Source organism: Vanacampus margaritifer, chromosome 12 (assembly GCF_051991255.1).
Source record: "Vanacampus margaritifer isolate UIUO_Vmar chromosome 12, RoL_Vmar_1.0, whole genome shotgun sequence".
NCBI classification, from domain to species: domain Eukaryota; kingdom Metazoa; phylum Chordata; class Actinopteri; order Syngnathiformes; family Syngnathidae; genus Vanacampus; species Vanacampus margaritifer.
This window is the reverse complement of record NC_135443.1, coordinates 22,807,397-22,835,321: the sequence shown is the minus strand read 5'-3', so window position 1 is coordinate 22,835,321 and position 27,925 is coordinate 22,807,397. Positions and strand designations below refer to the sequence as shown.

At 41.3% G+C, this 27,925-nt stretch overlaps 1 protein-coding gene across 14 annotated transcripts in view; it reads left to right on the top strand.

Annotated features, from left to right (window-relative positions):
* The window catches only part of wdpcp (WD repeat containing planar cell polarity effector), a 115,557-nt gene that overhangs the window by 36,499 nt on the left and 51,133 nt on the right, over positions 1 to 27,925 (top strand). For 11 of the 14 annotated variants that reach the window (XM_077582674.1, XM_077582664.1, XM_077582662.1 and 8 more), the window contains exons 4-11: positions 5,812 to 5,856; positions 8,832 to 8,885; positions 10,144 to 10,214; positions 11,480 to 11,539; positions 11,730 to 11,844; positions 17,576 to 17,715; positions 20,146 to 20,337; positions 26,149 to 26,758. In XM_077582674.1, the coding sequence (XP_077438800.1) occupies positions 5,812 to 5,856; positions 8,832 to 8,885; positions 10,144 to 10,214; positions 11,480 to 11,539; positions 11,730 to 11,844; positions 17,576 to 17,715; positions 20,146 to 20,337; positions 26,149 to 26,758 (1,287 nt within the window). The remainder of the gene's footprint in view (positions 1 to 5,811; positions 5,857 to 8,831; positions 8,886 to 10,143; positions 10,215 to 11,479; positions 11,540 to 11,729; positions 11,845 to 17,575; positions 17,716 to 20,145; positions 20,338 to 26,148; positions 26,759 to 27,925) is intronic. The other 3 variants (XM_077582669.1, XM_077582666.1, XM_077582670.1) reach the window with 2 other exon arrangements.

Below are 27,925 nucleotides of genomic sequence, written 5' to 3'. Positions count from 1 at the left end.
TGGAGTGCTCATAGAAGCCCCCAAGGTAACTTGTAACACTCCAATCTTTCCAGTAAAGAAAGCAGACACCACGACCCGGCGAATGGTCCACGACTTAAGAGCCGTAAATCAGGCAGTAAAACAGAGAGCCCCCTGCGTCCCCGACCCCCACACTCTACTCAATGCGCTGAAGCCACAACAGAAATGGTTCACAGTAATTGATCTAAGCAACGCCTTCTTTTCCATCCCATTGCACGAGTCTGCCCGTCATTGGTTTGGTTTCACCTTTAATCAAAAGAAGTACACCTATACGAGACTACCCCAAGGCTATGCAGAGAGCCCCACCATTTTCTCTCAAGAAATCAACAACTGTCTGAGCCTCCATGAACACAGTGAAACCACTCAAATCTTGATTTACGTAGATGACATTCTCATCGCCAGTCCAACCAAAGAAGAAAATCAAGAAGAAGCAGTGAAACTGTGTCAACACCTGGCAAAGACAGGAAACAAAGCCTCACTGACCAAACTACAGTGGACTCAGACCGAAGTAGTTTTCTTAGGTCACATCATATCGGCAGAAGGAAGAAAACTAACCTCTGATCGGAAACAAGCTATCCTTGATGCCCCCAAACCAAAGACCAAAAGACAGATGATGGCCTTCCTAGGCCTAGTGAACTTTTGCCGTCTATGGGTTCTGGATTTCGCCGAAATAACGCAACCACTGGTGGATTTAATTTACCAAGAAGACATCGCCCTGGCCGATCCCATCACATGGACGAAAATAGCTAATGAAAAGAAATGAATGAATGAATCAGATAAAACAGACCATCACAAGCACAGGCCCCTTGGGCCTACCCGACTACAAGAAACTGTTTACCCAAACAGTGGACTGCAAAGACGGATTCATGACATCCGTCCTACTCCAACAACATGGTACACAAATGCGACCAGTGGCCTACTACTCAAAGAAACTTGATGCTGTCGCCAGAGCCCTGCCCCAGTGTGTCCAAGCAGTGTGTGCCGCAGCAATGGCTGTACTGTTGTCCCAACCCCATCTTACCATCAAGAGATGCAGCACTCTCAATCCTGCAAGTCTCCTCCCAGTGGAGACAGATGGGACACCACACAGTTGCACAGAAGCCACCGAGGAAATCTGCAAACCAAGAAGAGATTTGTTAGACACACCCTTACAAGAAGGAGAAGCAGTGTTTGTAGATGGTTCCTCAAGCAAAGATGAACTAGGCAACACCAACACAGGCTATGCAGTGGTCACACAACAAAAGACACTGAAGAGCGGACGATTAATAGGAAATCTGTCAGCACAAGCAGCAGAACTCATCGCGCTAACAGAAGCATGTAAATTATTCAAAGACAAAGCAGTAACAATTTGGACCGACAGCCAATATGCCCACTCGACATTGCACATCTTTGCCGCCATGTGGGCTCGACGAGGAATGAAAACATCAACAGGAAAACCTGTTCAACACGCCAAATTACTCACTGACCTTTTGGCCGCTGTACTGCTACCCTCCAAAATAGCAGTATGCAAATGCAAAGCTCACACCTCAGCAAAAGACGCCGTTTCTGTAGGAAATGCAAAAGCAGATTTGACAGCCAAACAAGCAGGCCAAGACAAAACAAAGATCGTCATGCTCGCCAACCACAAAGAAACACAACAACACAACAACATTCCAAAACAAGTACTAATTGACATGCAAAACAACGCTCCAGACAAAGAAAAAACACTATGGAAAATGATGAACATTGAACTCACCCCAGAAGGCCTCTACCACAAAGAAGACCGACCAGTCATCCCCCGCAGTCTGTTCCACGCAGTAGCCACATTGAGTCATGGGAAGTCCCATGTCTCAACAGGAGGGATGATATCTATGGTAGAACAGACAATGACAATACCACAGGGCTTACAAACCTATTTTAAAACTTTTTGTAGGTCATGTATGGTGTGTTGTCGTCCCAATGCTCAGGGAAACTTAAGACCACAGAGAGGGAAATGCCCAGTGGGCTCCTACCCATTTGAAGTTTTACACATGGACTTTATTGAACTACACAAAAGTGGTCAGCACAAGTACTGTTTAGTGTTAGTAGACTCACTAACTAAATGGGTTGAACTTGTTCCTTCAAAACATCCAAACGCCCTCACAGTAGCTAAAGCTATTTGTAAACACATAATACCAGAACATGGCATTCCACGAGTCTTGTGGAGTGATAACGGTAGCCATTTTGTAAATACCATCGTTGACAATATGGCCATCCATTTAAAATCAGCCATGGTCAGACAAAACAGGAGAGGCAGATCCACTGACTAAATGGTTATGTGACTTGTTTAAAGAACCGACTGTGTCAAGAGCAAATGATCTGCCCTCTACTTCTCTTCCTCCTGCACAGGAAACGGTGACCCCGGGTGACCTGGTGTTGGTGAAGGTGATAAAAAGGAAAACATGGTCGAGCCCACGCTGGGACGGCCCATTTGTTGTTCTCCTGACCACACCCACCGCTCTCAAAATCGCTGAGAGAGAGACGTGGATCCACCAGAGTCACTGCAAAAAGGTCACCGAACTCAGATAAGGGATTACCCCCTGATTCTTGTCAAAAAGAAGAAGAACAAAGGAGAAGATGACCCTTTTTCAGACATTGTTTGGACTTTGATCATTATAATGTTTATCTTATTATGTGTTATTTGTTCCTGCTGTATTGTCCCAATGTCTAAGAGATTAGTCGCCCGTATGTTCGTGGCCCAGATGTATCAATATAACTTACTACGCGTAGAGGATTATGTTGACACTGTGAAGACCGACACAAAAGTGTGACCCTCATCTTATTGTGTTTTCCTAACTTCAAATCCAGTTCCATTCTCAGACCAAGAGGTTCTCGTCACCGTGCGGTGGGGGAGTTATGGAATTTTTCCCTTTAAGTTAAGGGTTTTCGCCATTTCCTGAGAATGGTTCAAATGTTGTGAATCTATTAATGAAGTAATACTGAGAAAACTTAATTGTTTTAGTATTTACTGATGTCCTTTTAAATCCACAACAGGAGGGAATGTGAAGTTGCTTAAAACAGTAGTCTTAACATTATGTGTATTTTAAAGAATATCCTGTATATATTTTTATGTTTTTATATTATCAACTGTCGTTTAGAGGCGCCGCTCAACTTTCTCTAATGTTTTGTATTTTTCCATGACGTATGAAACGAAACTGAAACTTAACTGTAATAAAAGCGACGAGGTGGCCGGGGGAGGAGAGAGAGTCGGAAGGAGCCGAGCGTGAGTTAAGGTCTTGCGTCTCCTCTCCTCTCCCAGCCGCGGTTGCAATAAAACAAAGCAACAGCTTCTGCCTCCTTTTTCCTTGGTGCACGGTCAGTAACTAAGGGGATCTGTAATATCAGACCCAACAGATCTCTGCCACTCGCTCATTCTCGTCCCCGGCGCTTCACTCCACTCTGCGCCTCATTCTACCTCCACCTGTCATCGCTCACTTTGTTTGCTCTTCATCGGACGTTAACAGCAGCGCATTCAGTCAACACCCCAGTCTGTGCTGCTCATTGTTGCCTTTTATGTCGTCACTTGAAATTTTCGTGTTGCTTTTACAGCGTTCAGTTGTTGGTCGCTGACTGTCTTAATTGTTTAGTGTGACCACAGGTATCTTGACAAATGTGCTTGTTGTGAAGACCACACACGCCTGTTGGCTTTTTTATGACATGATACCATTTATATGTTGAAATTGGCTTTGATTCTGGCACCTGAAATTTCTTTTGGGGGGTCTTAACATGCTAACCAAAACTCACCAACCTTCTATTAGAAAATATTAGCGTGAGACACCATTATGCCCAATTGACACATTTGGCTAATTACCATCAACAGTGTGACATTCAAGTCAATTGGTATCAGTTCTTTTTTTTTTTTTTTTCAGTTGGTTGATACATGCAATATAATGGTTTGTGCTACTTAAACTTGTGCACACTATTACATATGACATTGAGTGAGAACATATTTCCCTATAGGTCCACACGGATAGCTTACATTGCCTATACGCGCACAATAAACATACAATAGTGGCCGTACGCTTGACATTTTTGTCGGTTTCTGCGCTCGCCACCTATCTGTCCCATCTCCCAATGCTCTGCTTCACCATTTTCTTGTTTTATTTCCCTTCCATTCCGTCTTTCACAGTCTGCTTCACTCTGGGGCAAGATAGTGTCTTTTATTTTCACAGGGATGACGATGTGTGAATGTAACTCCATGTGTCCCAGGTGTACCCTGGCTAACGTGGCCATTTTTCTTCTTTTTTTGTGTTGTTGTTTTTTTTTTTTTTTAACCTTTTATCTTGCAAAAACGTGCCGGGATAAATCTCAGCAAAGAAGCCTGCTCACTGAGTCGTGACGCACCTTTCTGTCAGCGTATACATCCGCTCTAACAAACACATTTTTTATAGATTTTTAACACACGCGTGCCCCACAATGCTGATGTATTAAAATTGATAAACAGTTTTGCACAACATAGCAGAAAAGTGTTTTAAAGCTGTAGTAAATACTAAGATGTTTATTGCCAAAATATTTTGGCTTTTCGTGAGCAATTAAATTCAACTTATTTCTACAACATACCCATGGCTTTTTTTTTTAAGCGAGGAGCTTTAGAAAAAGTTCAGTTGAATATACTGTACTTCATTGTCAAGGGGAAAGGCAGGACACTAAATACAATTAAGACAGTCAAGACAATTTGAGAAAAAGGGCATCATGAAGACAAGAACAAAGATAATTGACAGGTATGATGATGATGCATTTATTAAAAAATTCCTGAAGGCCTTTTGTTACAAATTAAAAATGGAAAATTTGTTTGATCATTGACTCTCTAAAATGCAAAAAAAAAAAAGCCTATGCTATGGAATATTCATTATATTCCCCCAGGTAAAAAAAAAAAAAAGCACTTTACATATGAATTTCCAGGAACAAATTACATAGTTTGTTTGTGCGTGCATGCACATGTTACTAGTGATTTAAATGTTATATTCCAGGTACAGTATAGTATATAAGGCGTGTGTGTGTTTTTTATTACTTTATATATGCCAGCCATGTGTGTCATAAAAATCTTTATCAAATTCCCCATGTTTAAAATCCGTGTATTCATGCTGTATGTCAATTTCTATGTACAGTACAAGGTGAACTGGGTGTGTGTGTCCTGTTGTATTAGCGTGACCTTAGCAGCAGCAAGAATGGCAGCGTGATGAAAAAAAAATGGTGTGTTGTGTGAATCTTGACTTTTGAGACCTGCCGGAACATCACATAGCAAAGGTGTGTTGTGGTTGTGTGTGTGTCCTGTTGTATTAGCGTGACCTCAGCAGCAGCAGCAGCAGCAAGAACAGCAGCGTGATAAAAAAAAAAAAGTGTGTTGTGCGAATCTTGACTTTTGGGGCCTGCATATCACAGAGCAGAAAAATGCACACCTCAGCAATTTGTCTATCAGGGTGTGTTTATATATGTGTGTGTTTGTCGGCTCACGTGTCTGTGTCTATTTTTAATGTCTACGTCTCAATTGGAGTCTCTCAAAGGGGCCAAGATGGGCACACTTGTCTTTATTAAACGCCTCCTCCCATCCACCCATTTCCATTCTGGCTTGGACCCCCTCAATCCTCCAGCCCTGGTCTTATCTAAAGTGTGGTGCTGGCAGAGAGGACAGGCCAGTGGCCGATAGTGATTGTTTATCCCACGGTGCAAAATTTGCTGATTTGTCTTGCGTGTGTTGATTTTTTACCCTGACAGCGCGATGCTCATCTCTCTCTTTCTCCCTCCCTGTTCCCCCCTCCCTCTCTCACCCCGCAGACACAGATATTGGCACGTATCAGTACCACGATAAAGCAGAGCCAGGTAAATAGTGTTTATATTGCTTCTGTGTTTGCATTTAAGATAAGTTGTATTTGTGTGCACATAAGATGCAAACACACAGAAGTCTTATGTGTTTTTTGGGGCATTTTTGATCATTTTTGTACACAAAAAGGCTATGTTAGTATGTAGGATTTACATGCTAAAACATGTGCACCGGTTGTTATTATTATGATGAAGCTGGCCTCGTGTTGCTGCTGTTGACCCAGGATCTTGCCATGAAGTGATAGGCGAACTAAACTGTTGACTTTGTCCTAGATCTCATAGCATGAGGCGCCTCCTCCCATGTATTGCCTCCGGCTGCGAGGCTTTGCTAAAGTCCTAAGCGGCTCCGTTTATGTCATATTAGCTGTGTGGTTTTCACATCTTTTAAACCACATTTCTGTCACATCATTAAAATATATGGAAGTTAACCCATTTTACTACCGGTAAGTGCTTGAAATTATCGACTTCAAAATTGTTTTTTTTGTTTTTTTTTCAAGGTACAGTAGATAAAATATTTGTAAATATATGGTATTTAGTCTGACTGTCAAAAAGTCAAAGCCTCTCAAATCAGTAAAAAGTTCAATTTTTTTCTTTCAAGCAGTGATTTTGGCAATGCGAGGATTTCACCTAGCATGCTCGATAAAAAATAAGTAATTTACCGTAACTGTGAGGCATGTAGTCATTATTAGCCATACATGACATATTCAGTATCTTAAGTTAAAACAAACATTTTTTAAGCAAAAGGAATTAAGTCATAAATGTATCAATATGAATAAGCGGAGAGACATTTGTATGGATCTTAGCTTACTCCTTTCCTCTGCCTTTCCTCTCCATCTACATGTTTTATTTTTAGTCTCTTTTTCAAGTGAGGTTTCCTTTCTTTCTCTCATCTGAATAGCTGCCTTCTTCTCTCCCTCCAATCTTCAGTGGAGGAAGGATTCTCCAAATCCTTTAATTTGGAGGATTACTAAAGTGTGCCTTAATATCACAGTGCAGGGAGGAGGAGGAGGGGGAAGAGGAGTCAGTGTCCGCATGTATTGCAACATTTCCACATGGGGATGTAACAATAGCCATTGCGTGCAGTAGAATATGTCAGCTCTTGGATGTTTCGGTAATGATTCATTTGTTTGTGAGCAGTATTGCATTTAAACGACTTAAAGTTAAACTATTTCCACTAAGAAAAGGACCAAAAATGGACTGTCAATTCTTGGTTCAGAAAGGTTTTTCTCTTTTTCAGGGTGTCTGCAGATCATTTGTCTTAAATAAGTTAAGCTTAATTATCTTTAAAAATGAAACTGTTGATGCATCAGATTTATACAGGATAGCGCCTTTCTCCACACTCAAAGACGCTTTACAATGAAATGGACACATTATTCATGCACTCACACATTCACACTCTGGTGGCAGTAAACTACTTTAGTAGCCACAGCTGCCCTGGGGCAGGCTGACGGAAGCGTGGCTGCCAATGTGCGCCTATGGCCCCTCTGACCACTACCAAACATTTGCACCATTCATACACCAGTGTAAGTAACACTGGAAAGTTATAGTAAATATTTGAGTTTAATGTCCTTGTGGTCGAATTATAATCAAAAATGTGTCAAATTAGATTTTCCAAACAAGGAAGGTCTTAAATTCTATTGAAAAGGTCTTAAAAGGTCTTCAATTTGATTTCCAAAACTAAATTACCATAAAATGTTGCACCTAATCCTTACATCCGCCTTTCAGAGTTCTTAAAAATGCTACAATGTTGTCCAATGGATGGATATAATTAGTCAGCATTTCATTTTTGTAAGTGGAAGCATGGATGGCCTTCAGATGAGGCGAGTAAATGTTCACACTCTCCTTGTGGTCACATTTAATGAAGGGGAGGTCTTAACTTTATTTATTTATTTATTCAAAAATGTCCGAAGAGTCTTACATTTGGAACCTGTAGATTGTCTTTTTTTTTTTTTAACAATGCAAAATATATTGTATTTCAATATAGTATAAAAACGAATGCATTTTTTTGCTCAGCCGATACTGCATAATAGTCCTATTCAAGTGGTGTTTGTGTATTTGACAGTCAAGCCCCTCACGCCCACTAGAGGGAGACCCAGGCTCATTGGAGCGCCTCGGGGGTCCCTCTGCAGCCAAATAGCCCACCAGAAGACCTAAAGCCTTTGCCTTGAACAGGTGCTTGTGACTGCCTGAACCCCTACCCACCTTACCTCCTTATCGGATTAATACTGCTTTTATCCAGGAGGTGTTCCAACTGGACAGCCTGTCTTGTTGGCTGCGACCTGACCGAGAGGCGCCGTTGTGGTGCTAGCATTGCCAAAAACACCTTCTTGGACTCCTAGTGGCGTTTAAATTGCAGTGTTGGGAATGAACGAATGAATCACCTATTGGGGGGCTTCAGCGGCGCAACAATTTGTGCAAGTGTGTGTATTGTGCGAAAATATATGCATTTTATGGGTCCGCAACACGACCCACTGAAACAGTCTCAGTAGCGCCCCCTGGAAGGTTAGAAAAAAAAATCAGCCTCCGACACCAGTTTCATAAGAAAGTCTCAAGAAACCATGCCTGGAATTTAACAGGATGTTGGACATTTTGATCTGACGCAGCCTTTTTGGGGCGGATGCTATCGCTTAGAAGTTAGAAAATAATAGCCCCAGACACCAGTTTCACCAACTGAAACGAAATTGGTCTATCGTGGTCTAACGTGTCTATCATAGCAAAACACACACAAAAAAGTGTCAAGGAGCTCTGCCTGAAATTGAACCGGATGCCTGGTTTCAAACAGCCATTTTGGGACAATTCCAGGGTTTGTACTTTTCCGAACTTCTGTTACGGAATTCTCCCAATTGTTCCCTAGTCGAAACAGGTATTCAAAACTTTATTTTGTCAATGAGGTTTGGTGTCAAACTTTGACGATTCGCCAGGAAAATTAGGGTACGTCTTCATCGTAACTTTTAACTTTTTTTTTTTTTTTCAAGCAGCCAATCACCAGGAGCATCACTATTTCAATGACAAAGTTCACTTCTCTGAAGGTACAGTAAATGTGATTTTTATTTTTATTTTCAAGCTGTTGGTATGCAATTATTAGGGTCTTGGGCAAAAATTACTTCCTTTTATTCTCACCCTCTCACCCACCCAGTAGTTGAATACAAACACCCTTATCAGGAGACGAACATTCATCCCGCTGCCCTCACCCTCTTTTGTTACCCCCCCCCCCCTACATTTACATACTGTTTACCTCCTCCTCACACCCTTTCTTAATGGAAAACCTTCATTTTTATTTTGTAGATATTGCACCCCATTAAAAACAACAGTCCCTCTTTTTTTCCCGCTGTTCCACCCATTGAAGCTGAGGTCATTTATACGCGCCCACCAGCAGATGCTCAAATTCAATTATGTGTTCTGTTTCCTCTCGTCGCTTGGCCACCAGAGATGGAGAAACCAACATGAAGGAGGCCTTTTGCACATGTGGCGATACGTGCCGCGCCGAGCGAGAGGTTGCGCCGGGGAGATAACTTAAGTGCGCCACAATTAAGTGTGCGCTTCTCCTTGAGGACCTGTTTTTGAAAGGACGTTCGGCTACTCTGGGCTGAAAGCGGCTGACTTAACTCTTCCTCTAGCCACTCTGGGGACCACGCTGCAGTAATGGAAAACCACTTTATTGTAGTATTGTGCTTTAAAACATTGCATTTGTAGATGAGCATACTCTTAACAGCACTGATTGAATATCATGCCGGAGACATGATAAATGAACAATGTTTCGTAATATAAATTTACCACATCTGCTCTCTGCAATTGATCCTCTTTCTCACCATGAATAGATAAGGACAACTTTTGGTACCTTTTAGGGTTTATTACTGAAATATAGAAAGTTTAAAATGCATGCTAAACTTGACACTTTTTCTTGCGATCCTTATGCACTGGTGGGTTCTGATATTACCTCAGAAGCAGGGCAATACCCCAAACGCCGCGCATCTCACGTCTATACTTTTACACACAAGCAACAAGCTGGGAAAAACTCGGCTGAGATGATGGATAGCTCCGCCGTTTAATTAGTGTTCCTAGTTATTCTCGTTTTCTTAACTTAATTAGCATCACTTCCGTCTTTCCTCTGCATCATTGTGTTGTCACCACCTTTTATTCACCACAATGACCCCCTGTCACACTCAACCGAAATACGTCTGGATTTTGTTTGCATTCTTCTCCTCTTTCCCCCTCTTTTTCTCTCTCCAGTTTCTACTTGTCAAAAAGTTTAAGTCACATGATCTCCGGCATCGTTTTGTCTTCTAGCTCGAGGCTACTCGTGGACCCCCGCCAACCGGCGTTCGGAGAGGCTCGGCGATTCGCTGAAGGAGCTGGAGGTGCTCGCCTATGCCGTTCAATCCACCCCCACTCCCCGGCCGTCGTCTTCCTCCCTCTGGGGATTTTCTGAGTTTTCCCTTTCCGAAACGCTTAATTGATTAACAAATAGGGGCATTCTCTCTCTCACAATTATTCTCATTTGTTCTCTTGTCTCCCCGCTCCTCTCTCATCACTTCTCTTTTGGCCCAGCTCTGTCATCGAGGGGGATATTTGAGGGGATCAGGGGACCCGCTGGCTGCCCCCTCATGACTTCCCCTTCCTCCCTCCTTCTTTTCCTTCTCTTTTTCCTTCCTCTCCACTCATTCGCCCCACCAACCCTCACCCCTGCACTTGGAGCACTAGTACAAACCTGGCTTTGTTTGCTGAAACCTGTCTGTGCCTGTGCACACACACGTACCACTTACTCGTAACCATTGTCTGAAACCAGAAACACCCAGTTTACCTCCACGCCCCATCCCTCTCCTCCTTCTTTCCGTCTTTCTCTCCTCCCATCGAATCACCCCAGCAGGGTTTGGAATGCGTCAGGAATGACTGACCATTACACATACACACACTCATACAAAGTAGTCAGAGCAAGCAGGAGAACCTGTGTTGGCAAGTCTCCTCTTACGTGTACCACCTGCACAATGAATGTCAGTGTTTTTTGCGGATGTAGATGCAAAATTGAACTGTTAAAAGGGAATCAACCAACCCCCCTCCCTCCCCCCATTTTTATTTTATTGTTTTACAATAAAATGCTCTATGCAGCCCCACTAGTCTAAATATGGCATATGGATTTTCCTTCATAACCCATATTCTACAAATGTAATATTAATCAGACAGACTAGTGAGGTCACATATAACATATTATTGCCAAGAAATGTTTTAAGGTTGAGTTCCATTTTAAAACAGACTTAGACTTATGCACTCATAAAGCCCCCTTCCCAAACACAATCACCCAAAACTCAATTAGTAGGGCCTCATGAAAAATTGCCCTCAGAACCAGTTTTACCAGTCAGCATGGAATTGAGTAGTCAGGACACATGGAAAAAAAGAAGAACCCAGGCCTAAAACTGGATGTTAAGTCACACACTTTGGTTTAAAGGTGGTTTAAAGGGGCCATTTTGCAGCCTAATTTCAGGGCAGGAAATAAATAATGACCCTCTAGGGTCCCCCCCACCGCCATTTATAGTCTTGTGATTGATAAGAAAAGAAAGTGAGGTCACCTGGTTTGTTTGATTGTGACCTATTTGTCTTCCATTGTCCATCTTTCATGCTCATTCAGGAACTGTTGCAGACCAACACCTGCGTTGACACCAGATGGAGGAACACACATTGTTGCCAGGTACACACACCCACACCCACACTTGTTTCAGCCATATGGTGCAGTACTGCCCTTGGTCTTCCCAGAGCAGGCTACAAATTAGTAGCTTCACTACAGTTTGCTTGATGTGGTCCTTTCCTATTCTCCCAGGTGTGTATTCCCCACTCTAATGTTGTCTTCTTTGTGATTTTTCTTATGTGTCTGTGTATAGCTTCTACTTAGCAGCGGCATACTGGTAACCTTGAAACGCAGCGGACCCCAACTCGAGCAAGTGTGCATCGACCGAGCGTTAGTGGGACGACTGCCAGGTGACACCGTGACTGATGGTTAGTGGGAGAAGCACAGTACGACAATAGCGCTCGCCTTTCTCTATTTCAATTTTGGGCGCTCTAATTGAAAATTCACAGTGATTGTTGCACAGATGACTCAAAAGTGGCACAATTTGGAGTATAACCAACACTTTTATTTTCAAAAGGACAAAATACAACAAATGCAATGCCACAGGTGAGCAAGCCGACTCTGCTAGCTAATTGCGGGCAAATCCCTTTGTGTTGTGCGTCCAGGAGCCTTCCCTTAAGAGCATCCATCAGTGTTTTTCCTCCATTGCGTCTTCCTCCAGGGGGTCCCGCCTCTCCCCACCAACCTTTACCTTACCACCCCCCCACGCCTCCCCTCCCTTGCCACACGCCTTCGCTCAGCAGAGAATAAGAAGTGGCCCAAACCTGCTAATTATTTCTTTCTTTCTTTCTGTATCAATTATTTGTTGATAACATGGCCTCCCTGCTTGGTCTCAAGATACTGAATAAAGGCCCACTAGTGAGCACGCGCGCACACACACACACACACACACGCACACACACGCACACACACACACACACACACACACACACAGTACATATGTAATGAAAGCGTTCTTTTACAAAGACCAACAACTGTTCACTCACTTTAAAGAAACACACATAACACACGTCTTCAGTACACGCACACTCAGTGCCCACAGGTATGCAGACGCCCAGCAGCCTCCCGCTGTGCTCCATTCAAAGCCTCCGAGGCGCTAATTATTAGCATAATGGTTGTACGAGCGAGGGCGGGCAAGTTCAGGGGGGTTTGATGGTGGGGATTGTGTGGGTGTGTAGCATGTTAGAAGCTCTCCTCACATCTGTCACTGGTTAGATTAGCCCGCTTAGGTAATCAGAGGAGGAACACTCTGGAGTACACTTGCCATGTGCAATTAAGACACACAGTTTATAGTTGTGTGTGCGTGTGCCATTCAAGTACATAGCCCAAAAAAGATGCAATTATGAGAACCCAAGATTGTTTTGTTTATTTAGAGAGAGAGAAAGAAGTCTTAATATTTCAATAACACAAAAAAGAGAAGAAAAAGCCACAATATGATAATTAATTTACTGTCCCAATATTTTTTTTTTTGCTTTGACTTGCAATTTCTTGAATGCCACTCCTACCTGAAGTTTACTGTCAAACTGAACATTTAACCAAGAGAATTACACATTTATTTAAAACAACTACATACTGTATTTTTTATCATCTTAACATAACAGTAATATAGTCAGGGTAATATATTTTTTATCCTCTGCAAAGAACAACTGATAATCCTGCTGTGTTTAGAAGGGCAGAGAGGAATTATGCAGTATATCCATATGACAGTTTTATACTTCAATAGGTGGCCAAGGCAGAGCTGGAACAGATTAATGGTATTTCTGTTCATTTCGATGGATTATGCAAGTATTTTAGGGATGAAAAGTCATGTTTTTTAGAGTGAAAAAGACTAAATATTCAAAAAATACCAGTACTTAATCAAAAAAAAAGTCAAGAATATTAAAGTAGTATTTCTTAGAAACAAGGCCTAAAATTCTCAGAATACATTTACACATTGTTTTTTCAAGAAAAAATTATGACGTTAAAAAGATGTAAAATTATGAGTGACGGAAAAAAAGAAAGGGAAGGGGGGATCCTCTCTCTTAAAAAAAAAATATTATTAAGAGAATAGGTTTCTTTTTCTGAGGAAAAAAAATCTAAACTTAGATAATCAAGTCTTTTTGTTTTAGAAAAAAAAATGTAGGAGATTAAAGTTGTACTCTTTCAAAAGTGCTACATTATGAAAAAGGTCTTAAACATACATCACATTCTGAGACTATTGTTGTATTTTGTCAAAGAAAAAAAGGAAATGTAATAAAATAGTTGTATTTTTTTATATTTAATATTAGAGAATGAAGCCATTTTTCCAATAAATTATGTAATATGGGAACATAAAATCAAAAATTCATATTACGAGAACAATTCAGGTTTTTTTAATGTTTTTTCGAGAAAGAATTATGTAATAATGTAATATTATGAGATATAATAATATTTTTTCGTAGAAAAAAAGCATTAATACAGTATAAGTATTTTATTAGAAAAAAAAATTTTTTTACAGGACCTGTTAAAACCTGAGTTGACTGTATTAAAGAAGGCAATGGGCTGTATGTGGCCGCGGGACACACTTTGTCCCTGATTTCTAACACCAGCTTCACACTGACAATTTTACTCTGCAACAGATTATTTCACTGGTTTCCTATAGGGTAAAATTGTTAAAAGATTCAAACAAATCGGAGCTTTTAATGTTTCCGCTGTCTTTGTATCTTCATTTTGTTCACCATTTGCCAGCTGCCCTTTTTGTTTCAACGTGCAATAGAAACAAACCTTTTTAGTAAGCGAATGCGGACGATAATCCCGTTTCTGCGCCACATGGATTAAACTAAATGCCAGACTTGTTTGGAAGAGCCACTCTGTTCCAGCCAGGTCCCCTTTTATGCCTCTGTGGTGTAACAATGCCGGATTATTCTCCTTTCTTAAACTTTGTCCGCATTCTCTGCGGCCGTATTTCTGTTGCATCATACCGAGGGCTAGATTACATATGTTTGCGCCATCAAAGCATTAGTGGCGTCCTTTTTGGCCGACGAGCCGCCCGTGTGCTCCGCGATTAAGCTTCTTTAAGTGATTTTTCATAGCCGGTTTCATTTACTGGTGTTTTAAATGTGCTTTGGCTAAGCCCATTGGCCTCTTATGTCAACACGCAGCTCAAGAGATGGAATTAAATGGATTTAGGGGGGGATGTGTGTGGGTGTGGGTGTGTTGCATAGTGGGGCCAACATTTCGGAATTTTACAGAGTTGTGGGGCCCACCCGTCCATGTGGGACATTTTGTTTGTTGTATATGCGAGTGTGTTGTCATATGTTGATTTCAGCAAACATAGCTGCTTTGTGTATACTGTATTTGTGTGTGTGTGTGTGTGTGTGTGTGTGTGCGTGCGTGCGCACGTGTGTGTGCGTGTGTGTGTGCACATGTGTGTGTCTTCATTCGGGAACGAATGTGCCTTGCAGAATTTTGTGGGGGTTTTTTTATGTATGTTATGAGAATAGTCATATTTTTTAGGGGGGGGGGGTGGAGTTGTAAACTTAGTGAGAGTCGTATTCTGTTATCCTGATGACATAATTGTACACGACGTTTTAAAGTTATTGTTACGATTTCAATAAAAATACCACGTTCAAACCATGAAAAAGAAATATGGAATAGTGGCAGTATTATTTTCAAGAAAAAAGACACAATATTTACAAAAATGCTGTATTTGTTCATTTAAAAAAATATCTCTAATACAATATTTTGAATATAAAGGCAGATTTTTTTTTCTAGAAAGAAGTAATGTCAGAATGAAGTTTTATTTTTGCGTGAAAATAAACCATAATGTTATGACAATAAAGTATTTTTTTGCGGGAAACGTCAGTTTGTATAAAAAATGATTTTTATTTCTAAAAAAAATGCTCTAAATTATCTTAGAATAAAGTTATTGTTGTTGTTGTTATTGGTTTAGTTTAGTTTTTTTTTTTTTTTAGACAGACCTAATAGTATGATAATCTTATTTTTCAAGAAAGACATGTCTAATATTATGAGTCTAAAGTCCTTTTTTTCCCCGACCAAAAACCTAATAGTATGAGAACAAGGTTGTATTTTTGTAAGAAAAAGATGTACTATTGTGAGAACAGGTTTTGTTTTTTGTTTTTAAGTGAAAAAGAAGATGGAAAATGAGAATAACGTTTTATATTTTAGGCGAAAATGTAAGACAAAATTGAAGTTTTGTTTTTTTTTTCAAGAAAAAATTGTATTATTGAAATGGAGTCTCATTTTTTAAGAAGAAAATGTCATAGAATAAATTATTGTTTATATTAGGGGGAAATGGTAAAATTATAAGAATAGAGTTGCATTTTCTCCAGAAGAAAGTAAAAAAAGAAACTGGAATAATTATTTTTAAAGAATATAAAGTGTTCTTTTTTTTTAAGATTATGAGACTAGAATTTGTTTTAGAAAATAATTTTAATATGACTTTTTTTAAGAGAATATGAGAAAGAATCTCACTAAACATGTATTTTATATTATCTGGAAAAAAATACTAGTATGTGAGTATAGTCATATTAAAAAGATAGATGAATAGATGTAATATGAGGACAAAATGCATCTTTTGTATATGTGAGTGTCATCATATGTTGATTGTTGCTAACATGGCTGCCTTGTGTACATGCATGCAGTGTTTATGTATGTGTGTGTGTTAATCATGTCCGTCTGGACTCTTAATACCAAATCAGCCACCTGGTCCCACATTGGCTGCGCAGCCTGCTCTCATATCCTCTCCTTCATTTGGGAACCAATGGGATTAATCCTAATCCCATTTATAGAAACCCGTCGAGATCAATACTAAACTGCATTTAACTTGATTTGTCTTTAATCTATCACAAAGATGCTTAGTATACTGCATTAACCGTTACGATGAAAAGCCGACTCGTAGCTGTATATGTTCTGACAACGTTTAAAACCGGAGACCATTTTCAGTGTACAAATTAAATCCTAAATTTGGCCATACTGGGACAGTTGGGTGGCGACTGACCTGGTTTGCGTGGCTCGATCCTCCGCGTTTACAAGCCATGTTTTCTCCCCTTTTGAAATATTTGCATATTAATTTGAAATTCATTTGAAGTGTAATCATAGCAGCGCCCCTTTGCATGTATAAATACACACATGCACAGCGTGGTTAATTGTGGTTTAGATTTCCAAATCTCGGGGTGCACTCTTACTCATTCAACTCAAAGCAGCATATCTGAGAGACATGTGTTACAGACCCCCCCCCCCCACCCTCCTTTACCGTTTAATTGCTTTCATAAACAGATTAATTTGAAGGAGAGTGGCGGTGTTTAGGTGGGGTGTCTTAATTGCTAATCAGCGTTTCCATGTGTCTCCTGAAGAGTTGAACAGGATTGAGTGCGTTTTCTACGCAAAGTAACACAAAAACATGAAAAGCCTTGGAGCTTGCTGAGCAGAAGGAAAACAGGGAGGAGGAAGTAGAGCAGAGGAGCAGAGGAGCGGGAAAAAGAGGGAAGAAAGCCAGAAATATGAATGGATGAAAAATAAGAAGAAAAAGATTGAGCGGCAAAGTGGCAAATATCGTATTGCATATGGACATGGAAGTATTGAGACACAACAGGCCTACTAATCGATCAGGAATTTCCTTGTTATCTTAATGCTAACACGTATCGGGAAACACTATAGACTAGCTAACGAATAGCATTAATAGTTGCGGTGTTAGCTAACTCTTCTTCGTTTTTGTGCCTGTATGACTGTATTAAATTGCCCCTGATGGCCAAGGCGAGGAACACCAGAAGGCGCAGCACAATGATTGAATTTAAGCAAAAAAAGCGGGGTAATGCACAAACTGTTTCCTTTAGATTCTATTTATCTTTATACTCTATTTTTTAAATTAAATACGATACTAGAGTGCCATTTGCTTAATTGAAAATGCATTATAAAAAAATTTTTGTTTTTGTGCGAGCGTGAGTGAGTGAGTGAGTGAGTGAGTGAGTGAGTGAGTGAGTGAGTGAGTGAGTGAGTGAGTGAGTGAGTGAGTGAGTGTATGAATGTGTAAATGGTGTCCATACAGTGTAAGCGTCTTCATGATTTTGTAAGAATTATTAATATTGCTGAGCTAGGTGCCGTTTTGTGTTCTTTTTTCAGCGGTGTTGGGCGACACGCTATTTGTGCTGTCCTTCCTAAAGCAGAGCCAAGTGACAGCCATCTACCTCAACAGGACTATCCAGGACTCCTCCCCCAAGGCTGGCAGAGACACGGACAAGCTCTTGCCCTCCGCAATCAAGGTACACCAATATACAAGTGTAAAAAGACATTTGCAAAAAGACATGTTTGGCATTGTGTCTGCTGCATGCTCTACTACATACACAAATCCTCACGTAAATGGACAAATGCAATTTGGCATCTTAGTGATGAAGTGCTGCCCCAACCAGTGAAAACTTTTGTCTTGGCACCCTGGATTTCCGCCAGTAAATAACACTTGCCCACCATGGTCATGAAAGTGAGCAGTGGCACATTTTCATGGATTTTGATTTGAATTCTAAATTTGGGTTTTAATTTAAAATAATTTGAAACTTTAACATTTGCCTTTGGACTAGGGATGCACGATAATATCGGTGACCGATAATTATCGGCAATTATTGACCAATTTGACGTCAAACCGATAAAACAGATAATAAAGAAATCTGCCGATAATTATCGGCAATTATCAAACAATTTGACATCATACAGATAAACCAGATAATAAAGAAATTTGCTTATAATAATAGACATGCCACATTGGTCCACCTGTTGTGTTTGTGGCTCAAGTTGTGCCCAACTCCTCAACCTCTTTCCCCTTCCAACTATGGTTGTGTCGCATATTTGTGATGTCATAATGTGCGCGACCTCGTGTTTACAGAACATGCATCATGGTGACATGGTAGTCGCCAGTGTGGGCTTTCTTTATATTGTGTCTCCCCAAAATGTTACCATCGCAGTTTTTTGTTGTCTTTGAAGCAGAGATATCAATAAAATTCAGCTTCATGGTGCTTAACACAATGTATTTAATATATTAGACTTATTGAAAGACTATAAAGTATATTTGTATTCAAGTTAATTTTGCAAATAATTATTGGCTTACTTATCAGTTATCGACAGTTATCGGCACTTTCTAAATTACTGGTTTATCGGTATCGGTTGAAAATAACATTATCGTGCATTCCTATTTTGGCCTTTTTATACTCTTTTTAATAGGAAAAAGTTACAATATTTTTCCTATAAATGCTGTTTGTATTTTCACACATGCAAAAATCACTTTGCTGTCATTTGGTCATCCTCTTTGCTTCCATTTTTCAGGCAAATTTTTAGTCAAGTGCATATTTTTTGGGAAGGTCTGCCACGCTCCGCCTGATAATGAGCTCTCCTGGCACTTTTGGTTGGAGGGGAACATGTACATGCACACACATACATACATAACGCATAACTTGATCATCTCCTCACTAGCTACACCGAGCATACAAAACATGAGAAGATATGTTTTATTGGCATAGTTTAGGTACTAATGCCCATTCATAAACGCACTATATAACCTTTGTTTGTATCTGCGAGCCAGTACACAAGAAGCTAGCAATGAAGTAAAGCACTGAGGGAGACAATTAGCTTAAAACAAGTGAACTAAAAGCTTGTTTGAGTGAATGAACGAAGGACACATCAAAAAGATAAGCACACACACAGTGGAGTGAGAAAGGAGGAAAGAAAGGCTGAATAAATTGAATTTTTCAGATCAATGAGAGGTTTTGGGGTCAAAGAGAAGAGCAGTCACTTGTGAAATCAGAAGCAGGATGTCAAAAAAGACATTTCATAAACCAAAATTTGTTTATTAAAAAAACATTTAGTGTAGTAGGGTGTGATCTGAGGTTCAGTGGTCCATGTGTATGGGGCTGAATGAGAATGATGGCAGCCCGGCAGATGATAAAGGGAACAAAGTGTTGCCCAAAACCGCTGAATGGGAGATCACTGACAGATTGCGAAAATGGGGGTGGGGTGACATTGGGTTAATCATAACACACTATATCTACCCTGTGCACACTTCCTATATATATATATATATATATATATATATATATATATATATATATATATATATATATATATATAATTTTTATTTTTATTTTTTTTCTAGCATATGCTGGTCAGCAATAATCAGAAAGCACTTTTCTGCCGGGCTGGATTAGTTTAGCCCTCACCCCCCCTCCCTCAACTCCCTTCCAGCTTAGCCCACTGGACCAGGGCAACATGTGTATCTACTGTGGTGGGGGTGAGGTGGGGTTTGTGCATGTTGCAAGCAGTGTATAACATGGCTGCATGCATGCTAGGGCTGGGCAATTCATCATTTTTATCAAATTTGTCGGGGCAATTTTCTTTTCTTTTTTTTTCTTCTTTTTTTTTGGTAGCTTTCATAAGTCAAAGCTGACGTGCACTGCTTCAACTAACATTGTTGCAAATAGAATGAGTGTAATCATCTTAATTATTATTATTTTTACATAAGACAGGATAGAGGCCAAGCGAAAGACAATTACACTTACAGTGTACACACATTGTCATTTAAAAAAATATATATATTTTTTTAACTTTAAGGCCATATATAACACTGCCCCAATCCATACACACCTTAGCATCATTGTTAGCTTCAAAGGAAGGTTCATGCAAATATTTTTGTTTGTATGTGTGCCCAGGTGATTAGCGTGGAGGTGCCAGGATGGGCACATCGCCTCCACCAAGGTGTGGCTCTCAACCTGCTGGAGGACCTGGTGCTATTGTGGTGGAAGTCCAGCAGTCACGACCAAGATATGTGGCCCTGGGCCCCCCAAAGCATACACGGGAACAACCTGGTTCTGCTTGGCTGCTTGCCCTCGGAAGATCTCAAGGTGACCAATCAAAATGATTGTTTTGCACAGATAATGTAAAGAGTTTCGGAATGATTTCCTTGGTTTCTTTTTTATATCACAAAAGCCTGGCATTTGAAGGGTGTGTAGACTTTTTATATCTACTTTAGGCACAACATCAGAATAGGCATCCAATTGTGTTGATTAACAAAATACCGGTACTGTCTGTATGTCACACATTTCCCAACAAATTGAACATGTGTTCCCTTTCAGTTCCATTGATACTGTTTAAGTCAACCATCTGTTTATTTTTTTGTGTGTACACTGAGAGAACACAAGCACAATGGCGCTGTTTTGGCGTGCAATCGTGTGCTGCGTGGGTGTCGGGATGTTCGTCACCTATAGGGTGGTACCTAGCTCGCACCTCCGCGCATGGCCGCGTTGAATATGCAGAAGCAGCAGCAGCTAAGCCGGCGCTGTGGCATGAAGCGCGACGCACACACGCAGCATCCTCCCTCATGCTCCCGGCCTCTGGCTAGACCCCTCCCCATCAACTAGTTGCCCCCCCCCCCTCCAAAAAAAAAAAACAACACATGAAAGATGCCAAATTACCGACGAGGGGCTTAACTCCACACGCTCTTAAATATTCATTCACCTCATGGATGCGAGATCTAGGACGAGCGTTACCAATCAACACATGAATATTGAAATCATCAAAAGCAGTCGCCTCTTTATTTTTGTTTTTTTTGTTTTTTGCGTTTATCACACTCCTTCACCTCTTTGCGGTGTATAGCCCTCCCTCTTTTAAGAACATGGCAGCCCTCTTCTGCGTCTAATGAAAGTATTTGTTGTCAGTTTTTTTCAGATGCACGGCGTGAAATGGAGTGAGCAATCTACGCCAGCGGCTTGAATCGCTCCCAACTCGCTTATATGTTCCTCCCTTGTAGGCCGTGCTATCTGCCGTGCTAAACCCATTTTCTCGCCAGTCTCTCAACATTTGTGAAAGTCTGATTTCTTCCCCTATGTGGTTTTTATTCATATTCCCTCTCCGCTCACCGCGAAACACACAAATACAGTAAACACAGTGGCATGCTAAGTTAGCAACATTTTTTATTAGGCCACATCAATATTTGGCGTAATAAAATTCTGATAACTATGTACTACTAGTGACCAGGATTTTTCCTGTGTACAAAATTCAAAGGCGGCCACCTCCACCTAATTTGCTCGCTACCTCCAGCCAGAACCACTGATATCGCTCAACAAAGCGCTGCAGCTGTGTTGAGCTCGGCAGCAACGCGTTTTAACTGCAATTGCAGTGTTGCGCCATTATGGAGGCAGTATATCAACAACAATGCACCGGAAAGACCTGAAGCAACAACCAAAGAAGAAACAGATCATGAAGCAACCGTTGCACACGCCCACTTCCAGGTTGCGAGGGAGCGGTGGCGCGCTCGCTCATGCCATCGCCAAAGTCATAAAAACACAGTATATACAATAAACATAATAGTTTTTAATAATTGAATATGTACTAGTGGATGAATTTTTAATGATTGTAGTTAAACAATGGCAAAAATTAATTGGAACTTTGTATTCATATCATTTCTAATTTTTAGTCCCTGATCGTAAAATGGCTGCAGGAGTCCCATAATGGTATTGGTCATCACTGCGAGTACCGATACCTTAAAATAAGACTGGCATTGGCACCGATACCTCGTATCAGTAGTCACCCATCATAGTCAGGGTGACCACCACCTCTGCCTCAATTTGAGCCTGGAAAAACCCTGAGAGTTCTACTGTTTATCATCTAGCACGTCACCAAACCCTTGGAGCATCCTTGATCTTCAGGTCCATGTACAAGTTGTACACTTTTTGTCCTTAATCGCAAAGTTTGGCATATTTGTAGAACAATCACATATTACTACTGAGGCAAAACTGTTCACTAGCTGACAATTGTGTGCTATTATAGTTATAGTAATATAATGATTGTAATAATCTACTAGTTAACATCTAGTGATTCACTAGTAGCATGCATATCTCAACAAGTGCATTGTTTTGCCTCACTAGTATCATGTAGTTGTACTACTAGTCTAAACTGTACTACTATAGTAATGTGCAGATTGTCATCCAGTACTCGAAAATAAGGTAACTAGCATGATACATTTGTTCTACCAGTGCGCTGAATTGTCTTCCTAGTGATGACAAAGCATACAAGTTCATGAACCTTCAACCTAGATATCAAGCACATGAAATACAATTTTCCTTAAACAGCTGATAATATTTTTAATGATCCTTCATACCTCTCTTCAGCAATCCTACCGAGACACACACACACATTCTGCATTATTCCGAATGAAATATAAACAGCAGATGAATGTTTTCTTCCCGACACATGTGCGTGTGTATGTACCTCGTTATCTGTTGCCAAACACTTTCCCTGCACTTGTTTGATCTATATTTGCCGTTTTTCATTACTATTTACTTTGGCGCTGGGCTGCGTGGTGGCGCAACAAGAAACACCCTTAAAAAGACCCTCCACCTTAGATGACAATAATTAGTTAGGAACAAGGAGGAAGTGGGAAGCATTTTCATTTCTACAATTAGCAACATAACATGTCTATTTTTGTCTCAAATTCAAGCCGGAGAAAGAAACATTTTCAAAATTGTTCAGCCCTACACACATCGGGACCAAAAAGTTAAATTCAAATCGAACTTTAAAAGGTGTGTGGAACAATGGGTGGTTTCTTCCACACTAACCCTACTGCACCTTCGTAAAACTTCCCATTACAACCTCCGCCCCTCACAAAGCAGCCCCCCCACACTTCCCTTCCCCACCCATCCCATCATCCCTCGACTCTCCTCCTAGCGCTTCCATCTCTGCAGCCCGTCTCTTCGTTTTTCTCTGCTCCGTGAGCTGGAAAATTGGCTTCAAAAGGCCACTGCTGTGAACAAGGGCCAGCAACACAGTTGGGCCTGTCCGCTTTATCTTTCACGCCGCGGAGGGGGTACGAGAAGGGGGGGGGGGGGACGATGTGCCAGCCAGCGAGAGAGGAAGAGTGAGGGAGAATGGGGAAAAATAGTTTCGAGCAGTCACTGAAACCAATAAGCAAGAGAAAGCTACTTAGCAGGGGCTTCGCTGTCCTGTCTGCCTCTGGTTTTTCCCTTTCCATTTTGAATCGCTGTCTTCGCACACTTCCCGTCTCTACGCGCTCGTTGCTACTTTGCCGTCACACTTCCTCATACTCACATTCTCGTTCAGCCTCGGAGGCTCTCGGAAGCGGCCGATGCGAAGCCGTTTGAAACCTTAAGCCATGTTTGACGCGCTAAACCAGGCTTTAAATCCCAATTTAGAAACCGAACATTCTAATCTGACACCCTAACCCTGCTGTGAAAACCCTAGTCTGTTTCAAACCCTAATTTGAAACCATCACCCTTCTTCGATTCTCCAAACCAAGCAAAAAAAAAACTAATTTGACACCTTAACCTGTGTTTAAAACCCAAACTTTGTCTATCCCTAATATAAAACCATGTTTTGTCTCCAAACCCTAAATTTAAACTCCAACACTGTCTGCTTAAACCCTAACCCTTCTAACTTTTCTTGAAACCCTAATTTGAAATTTTGACCCTTGTTTGAACCCTAACAAACCCAAAACCGTGGTTTCACATCCTAATTTCAAACCCTAACATTAGCTTCAAACACTTACCCACATTTTGAAACCCTAACATATACTTCAAACCATACTTTGAAACCCTAAACTTGTTTTGAAACCCTAACATGAACCCTTTAACCTGGCCTGAAACCCTAGTTTGAATCCTACGCTTCAACCCCTAACTTGACACTCCAACCTTGTAAAACTAAAACCTTTCCTTGAAAAACGGAACCTAAAAAATACAGTAATGTCATAATTAAATAGAAATAAAAAGTATTAAGCATCAATTGAATGCTGCTCCTTCTGGTGTGCCAGCCTTAGCTAACCCAGGGTTTTATTCTTAGACAAATGTACAGTTGTGCTTAGGGTTACATAGCCTTAGGGTATATAAATTTTTGAGCACAAGTGTAAAAATACTAAACGTTAACTAATCTCCATTTATGTCAACTTCAACCTCTGAAAATGTCAATTGCCACAGTATTTGAGATTATATGGGCATTAAGTATTTTTTAACCATAGAGCGTACTCCTACTTTCAAGCACAACTGTTTATGTATGTATGTGTTATTCAGAATTCCACTTAAGGTTTATATTGTAGCAGAGCGTGGCCTGCCAAGAGCTCAAGTCGGATTGATAATCCTTTGTTAAGACAGCTCAACTCCTCCCAGCTCATCAGTATGGCACTACTATTAGCCCTTCCATGCAGAAGATAAAGAATATATAACAGTGCTGTTATATTCTCTGTCTACATGTTGTTTCTGCACCATTTGTGTTCATTATGTTACTCAAAGAATAAAGCACTGCTGCATAGAGGCTAATTACAGTTAGCATTAAGATAGCGGACTGAAAGGCTTAGCCCCGGTCCTCGAGTACCCCTATCCAGCCTGTTTTCCATGTCTGCCCAGCTAACACAGCTGAGGATCGTTATCAGGCTTCATGCAGAGCTTGCTGATTAGCTGATCGTTTGAAACACCTGTGTTGCTTGTGGGAGACATGGAAAACAGGCTGGATAGGGATACTTGAGGACCGCGGTTGAGAACCACTGGGCTAAATACTCAAGGAGTCATTGTCTATCCATTGTATTTTCGTTTAGGCCAACCACCCTTTCTTGGGGATTCCCATCCTCACCCCCCAGGGAGCAGCAGGAGCCTGCTCTGGGGTGGATTACTGGGAGCAAGAAAATAATTCCCTCTTCGGCAGTACGTGCCAAAAAAAAAAAAGTGGCACCAGGCAGCTTTTGTGGGAGGCTTCTTTCTGTCCACACGGCAAAATAAAACGGTATGGTTTAACCAAAGCCGCCACGCTCAGCGCGGCATTGGCAGCTTTGTGGCCATGCTTAAATCCCCCCTGAAAAGCCGAAGACGCGCCCAGAGAAGCTCCGCCGAGTGACTGCGCAACTGTTGAGCCACTCACCTGGCAGCTGGTTGTGATCCAGGTGCCTCATTTTCAATCGTCAACTCTTTAGAATTGGATCATATTGGCCAAGACTTGTTGTTTGTGGTCATTCCTCAGCCCGCCAAGGATGTTTGATGATGATGTTTGTTTATCACTCGCGCTCGGGGAGAAGCTGTGCTTGTTTAACCTTGAGTTTAAAATGAAATGCTTATTATTGGCGTCCTTGATTGACAGTCTGGTGTTTACCGGCGTGACGCCTTGCTCTGTCCCAATGAGGCTTCTGGGTTCTGTTTTTGTTGGGCCTTGAAAATCCTAATCCAGGCTTGAAACCCAAATTTGAAACCCTAAATGGGCGTCAAACCCCAACTTGATTCTAAATTTGTTTTAAAACACTAAAATGTACGCTAAAATGAAACCCTAACCCTGGCTCAAAGCCCTAATTTAATTTATTTCTTCAATCCTCATTTTGAAACCACAATGTCTTAAAAATCTAATTTGCCCTTGCTTGTTAAAAACTCTAAATCTTAACTCTGTCTTAAAACCCAAACTTAATGCAGTGTACTATGTTAACAACTGTGTAAAACCCTAATTTAAAGTCATTATATGAAACCCTAACTCAAGCTTGAAACCTTGGCTTGAAACACTAATCCGTTTTAAAACCCTTACATTGGTTTTACATCCAAACTTGAAACCAAGACCCTAATTTGAAACCCGACCACTGGTTTCAAAACCTAATTTGAAACCCTGACATTGGTTTCAAACCCCAAACTCTAAACCCCAACATTGTCTCCAATCCCCCACTGTGTCCACAGGTCCTCAGCTCAACGCAGACAGAAGGTGATCTTCTGCTTTGTACCTTCAGCCATCATCAGCCTTACCAGCTGCTGACCGTGGAAGCGGCCGCAGGACCCCAAGCCTCCAGAGAGTCGTCCTGGGCTAAAGCCTGCGTGTACGAGTACACCAAAGGACGCCTGTACCGCCTGTCCGTGGCTCGCATCCCACTGCCCTCCCCTCCTGTCTCCTGCTCACACCACCCCAGCGAAAGCGTGCTCCTCCTAGGCCTCAGCAACTCGTCACTGGTGCTATACGACCAGCGTCGGGGGGTCTCCTTCCGCACCTCCTGCCCAGCACCGCCCACCCTTCTGGCCTGGCATCCAGCCGGAGGCTTGGCAGTGGCGGCGGTGGTGGCCGAAGAGGGTGAGCTGATGTGCTTGGACTTGGGCCTGGCGCCCATCAAGGTGGCATTGGTGGCCGAGGAGGTGACCCCCGCCTCCACGCTTAGACTGGCCCGGCACATGCGCTGCCCCGGAGCCCTGCGGCGACTGCAGTGGGCTACGGGTCCAGAAGAAGACACCAATGAGGTGGATACAATGTTGCTGGTCTTCAATGGGGGTCTGCTTGCAGCTTTGAAATTACAACTGGGTATGTAGCAGAGATTATGTCATATTCAAACTGGCTTGAAACCCTCATTTCAAATCATAACTTTGACTTCAAAGCACAATAGAAATCCATAATTTGAAATTTAAGAAACCCTAATTGTGAACACTAATTTGGAACCCTAATCCAAGCTTCAATACCTAATAGAAACATCTAGACTGGTTTGAAACCCTAATCCAGCCTTGGAACCATGTTTGGAGACCCTACCCTGGTTTGAGTTGAGGCCCAAATTAGTTGAAACCTTAAACTGATGCAATAATCTTTCACTCGTTTGAAAACTTAACACATGCTTGAAACCCTAATAGTGAACCTTAATTAGAAACTCTAACACTGGCTTGCAACCATACTTTGAAACCTATCAGTGTCTTAAAAAACTAATTTGAAACACAAACCTGTCTTGAAAACCTAAATAAACGAGGCTTGAACACAAAACTACAAACCTTAATACAGGACTGGTTTAAAACAATTTGAAACCTAAACTTTAAACCCTAACTCCTGTTTGAAAGTCTAACCTAGACAAGTAACCCCAATTTAAAACCCTAACTCTGTTTTAAATAAACAATATTGGCAATTCAATCTTAAACCCTAATGTGAAACCATAATCCAGGTTTTAAACCGTACTCCAGGTTTGAAACCCTAACATTGGGTTCAAATTCAGTGTTAGAACCGAATGTTAGGGTTTTAAGCCTGGGTTGGCACACAAACTTGCATCACCTAATTCCCATTCCCAGTACAGTATTTGCTTTGCTGTTCTTCCATCACTGCTGCTGGTTACAGACCCACTATTGGCCCTCGCGTGTGCCCAGATGAGATATGTGTGCAGGCAGAGTACAGCTTGCTAGGTGGGTTGTGTGTTTAGTGGGGTGTTCGTGGGGGTTTGCGCCAATGAGCTTCTTTCCTCTTAAAAAAAAAACACAACTTGGAGCTGGGCCAAGTCTTTCTTCACTCTGTCATGTAGCGAGCCTTGTCAAAGGAGTCAACAAAGAGAAGTGCACACAAACAAATAAATGTGTGTGTGTGTGTGTGTGTGTGTGTGTGTGTGTGTGTGTGTGTGTGTGTGTGTGCGCGCGTGTGTGTGTGTGCGTGCGTGCGTGCGGTCGCAGTGGGGGGATTATCACGGAGAAAAAGACATGCAGTCGCTTCCTTCATCAA